This window comes from Pundamilia nyererei, unplaced genomic scaffold (assembly GCF_000239375.1).
Source record: "Pundamilia nyererei isolate P.nyererei 1_Seehausen unplaced genomic scaffold, PunNye1.0 scaffold00072, whole genome shotgun sequence".
NCBI lineage: Eukaryota > Metazoa > Chordata > Actinopteri > Cichliformes > Cichlidae > Pundamilia > Pundamilia nyererei.
The window spans coordinates 1,253,594-1,261,813 of NW_005187473.1; the positions used below are offsets into that span (position 1 = coordinate 1,253,594).

The following is an 8,220-nucleotide window of genomic DNA, read 5'->3' on the forward strand; positions in this document are numbered from 1 at the left end:
TTTCTACAGTAGCCTGCTCTGTTCCCGTGTCTCACCTTGGTAGTGAGGATACAGATGCAATCCATCCTCACCAGTTCGACTGGCAAACTTTCACCAAAACATCTCGTGGCTCCAACTTTCCTGTTCCACCGATCAGATGTTTGCTGCTTTTGGTGGCATGTTTTTCCCGTCTGTCTGTCTCTGTCTCCTCCTTTCCTTTCATCGTTCAGTTTCTCTCTCCTCCCTTTCTTGTGTCCTCTCCACCTGTCCTTTCATCGGAGCAGCCAGATAGGACTTCTCTCCTAAAACAGAGGCCGAATCGGAAACATGGCGAGTCTGTCCCGATGCACCTCGACCCGCCCTCTTGGTTTCCAGCTGCTTTCTTCGTTTTATGGCAGCTGGTAGCCACATTTTGAACTCGAAGAGTGCATGGCTCAGAATATATATCGGCACACATGCAGAACACTCAGCACACATACACACACGAACACACACACAAAAAAGCGGCAAACGTCTGGAGACAGCCGCAGAAGCGCACACACATGGATGCACAGGCAAACACTCACACTGACAGACGTGTATGCACAGACATAAGCGCATACACAAACAGATTCACACACACTCACACCACTCTCTGCTTTTTTTTATCAGGTCAGGTCTCTGTTTGGCAGAAGTGGGGGGGCTTGAGTGAACAGTAACAGCGGTATAGCAATAGATGCTCTACTTTCAACTTTTTGACTGTGGGTGAAGTTAAAGCTCCATATGTAGCCCAAAGCTACACGCAGAGCTGCGATTTGACTCTTTTGCTTTTCCTTGATACACAACATTACTACAGCTGGCACTGTAATATACTGTATGTGTACAATATACAGTAAATGCTGTAATATAGAGCAAATACTATACACTACCTGTGGCGCTGAGAGAGAAGGGAAAGTTGGAGTAAGCAAATCCATGTCTAACACTCACATCTGCAGCAGAGCATGAACATGTGCAACATGTCTTCGAGTTCACATGTGCATTTGTATCTGCTCTACTTTTTTGTCCTATTCCGGTGCTTGCACTCATTGTTGTTTTTTCCTGATGCTCTCCGTTGCCAACAGAAAGTGGTCAGTCTGTCTGCACTGGGCTGTGATAACCAGAATCATTATTAATAGCTTTGGGGTGAAAAAAAAAACTAAACATTCTTCACTATCCAAACGAAAGTGAGTTCTTATTAGCTGGCTAAAGTTAGACAAGGTCATGATGGCAAGGCAGTAACATTTTGAATAGTTTAAAGCACCTACCAAGTGTAATGTGGGCTGCTGTGGAAAAGGATGGTGCAATTTTGGCCACTACAACAAGAATTAGATGAAGAGTGTTTACATGCATTGCTACACTTTCAGCTGTATAGCAGTTCTAAACAAAGCGAGTGGCTTGTAGTGGTACATGTTAGCTATGCAGCATTTTGACTAGAAGAAAGTCTGTGTTTTGTCCCAGGTGGGTGTGACATTAAAGGAAAAGTATATATGAGCATAGCAACATATCATTATTTCCATCAACCTGAGCTGCACAAACTTCTGCATGTGCTATAGAATAATCAGAGGAGATGAGGGCACAGGTACAGCTAACGTGGTTGAACAGGTGACCCGGGTTTGAGTCAATCCTGAACTATTTTCTGTGTCATTTTCACTTTTTCGTTCCCGTTAGAACAAATGAAAAATGGCCCACAAATTTTTCTTTTAAAAACACAGAAAAATAAACAAAAGGAAAAAAAAAGTGTGCTCCATATTGAATAATCCACTAATCAAAAAGTTTTAATTCTTCTCCATGAAGTGTGCTTGGGTAAGATACTGCATGATAGATGAGGCTCGGTACGCTCTGAACAAAAAAATAATTGCTCAGTTTCCATATTGGCTGGGCTTTACTTAACATTTGGAAAATTCACCCATTTTTGTGATAAAAAATGAAAACTTGATGCTTCCAACTCCACAAATTCAATCATCATGTAAAGAGCAGAACTTTAGTAAACAGACACACTGAAAAAAGCACAATGACATTACTCTAATGATGCTCTATGTTCAGTCATCAGCAACAAGCCTGCGGTCAAAAAGCTCAAACTAAAGGAAACCATCAATCCCTGTTTACCCAAGGGTTACGGTTAACCCTCTGACCTCATTCTGCTGACTGTCCAGATTATTAAAACGTTACTTAACCTGTTTCCCTTTGTCATATTATGCAATGCATGAATCTGTATAAACAACCTGCCTATCTTATTCTGCCTGCTGCAGCCACCACAAGCCTTTCGACACACTGATTCAAAAGCAGACGTGGTGTCTCTCATAAACACTTCTCAGGAACCTTTCTAACAGCTTCTGAAAATGTCATTTTCAAAGTCAATAGTTTAACAATCACAACAGAATCAATTAAAACGTGTTTCCTGTTTTATTTTGATAGTCTCACATCCTGTGTTCAGTGTGTTCAGTTTTGCTAGTCTCGTTCTAAGTATTCTTAGTTTCGTTTCCTCACAGTTTCCTTAGTGTTTATGGTCTCCTTTTGCCTTTGTTTTGTTCCTGCCTTTAAGATTTCGTTTTCTTGCTTCTGTTTATCTGCATCTGGGTTCACACTGCAAATTCCAAGAGTCTGCAGCTACAGACTCGTGACACAACCTCTATCTCATTTTCTGTCAGCTACAGACAGATTTGCTGCAGCTTTCCTGTGGTCCTTACAACAAAACATAAAGAGATGTCTTACCTTGTTGTGGGTCACTGGGCTCGTGGGTGGCCTGGAGAGGGCTGGACCATGGGTTGGGCTAGTGGAAGGGCCCTGTCCTGGTCCAGGACTGGTTGGGCTGGTTGGAGAAAAGAGATCAAGGGAGGGTGCAAATAGGTGAACTCCAAATATGTGTCCATTAGTGTTCTGTTCTATATCTAAATTCCTAATAGCATGTTGAAGTACTATATAAAGATATTACACTAGCAATCAATGCACATTCATATTACCAGAGACTGCACTCACGCATAAGGTCCTTTGTTCAGCTGTCCAGGAGGACTTGTGGACCTGCGTCCGCTGAAGGTGAATTTTCCCTGGCTTGGACTAGTCGGACTTGGAATGGGAGTGACTTTGCTGAATCCTGAGTCCTTGCTGGTCAGAGGAGCAGTAGGGACAGAATCTGTGACTTTGTTGGGACCTGGGCTTGTGCTGGAAGGGATCCTGGTGCGGGCAGGTTTGACCGGAGCAGTTGGAGACACAAGGCCTTGAATGGTGCTCGAGACGAGGGCTGAGACTGTCACCAGGTCAGAAGAAGCAGGAATGCTTTGTGGGCTGGTGGAGCTTTCTGAAGAAACGCCAGAGCTGGTGGCAGTAAGCTTTGTTCCATTTAGCGACACTCCAGGAGATGTATTTGTGGAGCCGGTCGGGGTTTCTGCATTACTAACTGCGACACTGGGTTTAGAAGTCTCCGCTTCAAATGATTTGGAGCCCCCCGGTTGAGCAGGAGGAAGAGGAGCACGGTACTTCACTTTGGCCAGCTGCAACTCAGGTGTGCTGGACTGCGTTGTAGGCGAAGATGGCTTTGTTGCTGGTGTTGCTGATGGTACTGGAGGCGCAGGATACTTGAATGACCTGGGTTTGGAGACGAGTGGTTTGGGTTGGGATTGTCCATCAGAAATGCTGGAGGTCAAGGGACCTGTGGAGGACAGTGGCTGGGCTGAGGGTTCTGCTGGCAGCCAGCAGGAGGCAGCAAGGTTCTTGGGACTGTCCGCAGAGCACTTGCTGTCTGCAAGGACGGTAAACTCATAGTACTCCTGGATATCTGGAAAAAGGAGGAAAGTAACAATGTGAACGGGTGTAGTGATTAACTAAACCCTACAGAAGTGGGCAAATCACTGAGTGCAAACAGTGAGTGTTTAATTGATACATTAATTTATTCACCAAAAGACAGATTAGTTGATCATTAATAAAAATAAATCCATGGTGTAATTTATAATCAGTTAACCTTTAAAAATCATATTGTGCAAAAGTCTTGGGCCACCCCACATTTCATTATATTTTGCTTCATAAGAGCCAGAGTTCTGTTCACTGAAGAATCAAGAATCAAGCCATTCTCTCAGGAGAGAGGTGCAATAGTAAGAGCCTACAGCCATCTGTAGGCTGGACGGGGTGAAGGCGGTGGCGTTGGGGATCTTGTCAAAAACCGATGAAATTATGAACACAGAAAAGTACTGTCAGATTTTGATCCACCAGCTAATACCAAGCACAATGCCAATGCCGGAAAAACATAGATGGATAGAAAAACACACCAAAAAAGCATAAAATATGAATGATCTTCAGGACTTGCACCTCAAAGGTAGTGTAATTAGACATCTACCTAAGTATTTATTAGGTATATGTCTGCATTTAAAGTAACTACTGAATATGGTGGAAAGGCCACCATGACAGCTAGATGTGCTTGGGGAGAACAGACATCACTAAGTGTCGAAGCATCACCACTAATTAACCAGTTCTAACCAAAAAGGCCAATAAATACTTATTTGTTAAGAACCTGGCAATCTTGACGGGTATACAGTCCAGCTTTTTTTGTTTTCTGTGTGTGGCTCTCTAACTTGTTTGCAGTGAATTTTATCAGATGAGATTTGATAAGTTTACTCCACCCGTAGAATGACCTGATTTGCCTGCTTTGTATTCCAGTGTGTCGGGATTTGGTACCGGTGGGTGTAAGAGAGCCTGTTATACAGTACGACAGGTTTAGTTACTGAGTGGCCGTAGATAAAGGTGCAGATATGGGGAAATGCTTGCCTCTTATTTACAGTCAGTTGTTCCCTTAAAAGTCATGTTGCCGTGACTGTTAAGTCAACTGCAGGTTGGCAGCTAACAAATGAATGCCCTATTTAAATGTAGCCCCTATGTTCTGAAAACAACTATCTGCAACTGTCCCAGGATTGGTTAAATTTGTTAAGGGAGTCCCCACTGTGAGCTGGACAGAGGCTGAGATGTTAAAAAAAGCTGCTCCAGCAGAGCTTAACTATTACTTTATAGTATATGCTAAATTATTCAGATGCAAGCAAAACCGAGATGGTCACAAAGAGACTCCATATCTCAGAGTACACCAGTAGAGAATGCGTTACCTAATGAAACATAGCTAATACTCTGAGGACCTCTAGTGGCGACATAATATTACTAGCAATGGTTCGCTTCCCCTAATCCACAGTACAGCTGACAAATAGTTCTGCACTAAATCATATATCATCCTGTAAGCACATCTCAAATGAGTTTGGTGGCTATAACACAGATGATAAGGGGGAATAAAAAAGGACAGTGAAATGTAAATAGTGGAATAATCCAGTGCAGCAGCAGGAACGCAAACCCATACACAAAGTCTTCTCTAATCTTTACCAGAAAGAAGGATCAATAAGAATATCAAGCAACAAAACAGGGGAAGCATTATTTCGCAACCCATCAGATCCAATTTGGTTAAAGTAAAAAGTCAAGCTTCAAAAGAGGAACTGAGTGAACAGCATGAACAAGCACACAAACGCTGGCACAATAAACGTGAGAAGGTGCGCTGCTGTAATAGCTACAGGTGTGGGCGGGGTAGAAAGCAGGTGGGGCCTGGGAGTGAAAACCAGTTTGTCACCATTAACATTACCATGAGGATTCTCGTGTGATTAAGCAACAGTTAATCAAAGGAAACTTTGCTGGTTAGACTGTCACTTTGTTAGAGGAATTTGTACATAGATTTAGATTTTAAAGGTGAGTGCTTGCTTTCTGTGACACCCTCCGTCCTGCTCTACATTTTCTGGTTAGCGGTCCAGTGACAGCACAGCTCAAACATCTTGTAAAAACTATATCAGCCCCACAGAAATGAAACAGTTCATGAATTCAGCCTATTTTCTGCAAACCTAATGTTGGAAATCTAGTCAGTCCCTGTCAATCCCAAACACAGCATGACGATGCTTGTAGTGTGGTATCTGGTATCTGTAAGACACGAATCTTGATAAATGAACAAAATCCATGCACAACATTGAGATTATTGCATTATTGCGAAGAGGAAGTGAAGAATCCAACGAAAGGCTCAAATCTTTAAGATCGATAAAACTGATATTTACCTTTGCTGAAACTTTCTGTTTTATTAGTCAATGAACTAACATAATGTAACTCACAAATGGCAAAACCACTGTCTCTACTTTTATAAAAATGATGTAAAATGGTATAAAATAATTGCATGTGGACTAATCTGCACGTAAGATGAATGGTTAGACACCAGAAGTGCAAAAATGTTGTGATGTGTTAAGATAAAGTGCAAGAAGTTATGCAGATGTATGCGTTAAACTGATAGCAAATTAAACATAAAATACACGTAATGCCTGACAGAAAGCACTCCAAGCACAGCTTAATTTCCAAAGAAAAGTCAATATAAAAGAAGTTTGCCTAAATTGTCAAAATCCAGGAAATCTGATCAAAGCTGACCAAAGCAAATTTTCTTACCAAGAAGTGCACTGAAGAGCTGACTTTGAAAGACGTTGATGACTTTGTCCAAAGACTGCTGCAGCTGGTGGTCTTCCTCCACAGGTCCCTGTTTGGCCTTTTGCTGTCTCTGGTCTAGCTTGGCTCGATACTGCTGGAGCAGCTCCAGGGCACGCTGGGCGTCTAAAGAAAACATAAATAAATAAATAGAAAAAAACATGGTTTTTATCTCTTCTGGAAAACACAATATCCAGCTGCTCTTAAGCAGAGCAATTAAAAGCTTTTAATTGCAGATAACTACGGTTAAAATTGAGAATTTCTGCATGTCTGTCTGAAAAATAAAGTGTCTTCATTCATTTTTTTCAAACCAGGGTTGATTTGAAAAAAAAGAAAAGAAAAAAAGTAGATGACTCTGTGTTTTCCTTCCAGGCTACTAGATCACAACTTCTATTAGGGTTTGTAATGATCAGTGAAAACCTTCTTAATTAAAATGGTAATTAAGACTTCATAACCCGTGTATTTGCACATTTTATGCATTAAAGATAAACTATAACATTTTACTGCCATCCTTTATATCGCCCCGATGTCCTCATGCAGAAGGGTAGTAGAGTTTATGGTGCAAGGGAAGGTGCAGGCTGCAAATTCCAGTCTCTGAACAGCTGATTAAACCGGAAGCAGTGACGATCAACGTCAAACTTCGACTAAATGTGTCAGTGCGTACATTAACTTTACACTTGCATGACAATACGTAAAGCCAAAATGAATTAAAAGGGTGGCAATTCAATTTCTATGCATCTATCTGCAAGCACTTTTATATTGAAGAGCTCTATTTGTGGGCAGCTTTGCTGTTTTTTGCATTTCACTGCAAAAAACAGCAAACGTGTTGTTGTCTAAATATTATGTATGCCGAATTTACAACAGCGTCAGAGTATGCAGTAAGAGCCCTGGAGCTATTTTCTAAAAGTCGTGTACACGTACACTGAATAGTCCCTCGTTTAAAAGTGCAGGTGTTTCACACAAGTTTCGTGCGCTAACGCATAAGAGCGCCTCGCGGAGCTAGCGCAACATCAACGCGACCTTTTTGAGTGGCTAAAAGTGATACGTTCGGTGTCACAAAATGCGTTATACGATAAGAATATTAACACAGAAGTATTATAAGATAGACGTGTAACTACAGACCGAAAGTCCATTTTCCTAACAAGTATTTTCTTTACCTTTCTGTCGCACAGGCATGGTGGCACGCACGCCGAGTCCTCCTCCCCTGGCTCACACCGATCCGACTCTGTTATCACAGATGTGAGCGTCTGTCCCGCGACAGCCTGCTCACCCAACTGGGACACCAAACTGTCACCACAACAGGCACCACCGTCCTGTCCGGTAGTTAAGAGAAAATATAATTCAATGAAGTGTTGAAAAAAAGTGTCAGAAAACTGACACAGACACTGTCAACAAACGCTGACAATCACCGCGTGGACTTAGAACCCGGAGTAATAATGATAGCGTGATTGTTTTTCCCCTCCCTCTGTTCCTCTTTCACTTCAAGGCTCCCTGTGTCACCATTTGGTTAAACTAATACCGATTTCTTCACCCAGATGACTTGACTCAAAACGCCGTCCGACCGGTTGAACGGTCCTGCGAGACGAACACACACACACGCACACACACACACACGCACGTACGCACACACACTCTAAACCACAGATGAAGCAGGTTGGAGGGGCTCTTCATAAGGAGCTTGTGTCTTGCAGGTATTGTCATGTTAAACAGCCATATTGTATGGAGTGGATAAAAGCCCGGTCT

At 42.3% G+C, this 8,220-nt stretch overlaps 1 protein-coding gene across 3 annotated transcripts in view; it reads right to left on the reverse strand.

Annotated features, from left to right (window-relative positions):
- Positions 1 to 7,953, reverse strand: part of dlg1a (discs large MAGUK scaffold protein 1a) — a 111,545-nt gene extending 103,592 nt beyond the window's left edge. For 2 of the 3 annotated variants that reach the window (XM_013911818.1, XM_013911817.1), the window contains exons 1-4: positions 7,635 to 7,953; positions 6,442 to 6,603; positions 2,974 to 3,769; positions 2,710 to 2,806 (exon numbers count right to left, since the gene is read on the reverse strand). In XM_013911818.1, coding sequence (XP_013767272.1) covers positions 2,710 to 2,806; positions 2,974 to 3,769; positions 6,442 to 6,603; positions 7,635 to 7,653 — 1,074 coding nt within the window. In that variant the 5' untranslated portion in view covers positions 7,654 to 7,953. The remainder of the gene's footprint in view (positions 1 to 2,709; positions 2,807 to 2,973; positions 3,770 to 6,441; positions 6,604 to 7,634) is intronic. The other variant, XM_013911819.1, reaches the window with a different exon arrangement.
- Between the last annotated feature and the right edge of the window lie 267 nt (positions 7,954 to 8,220).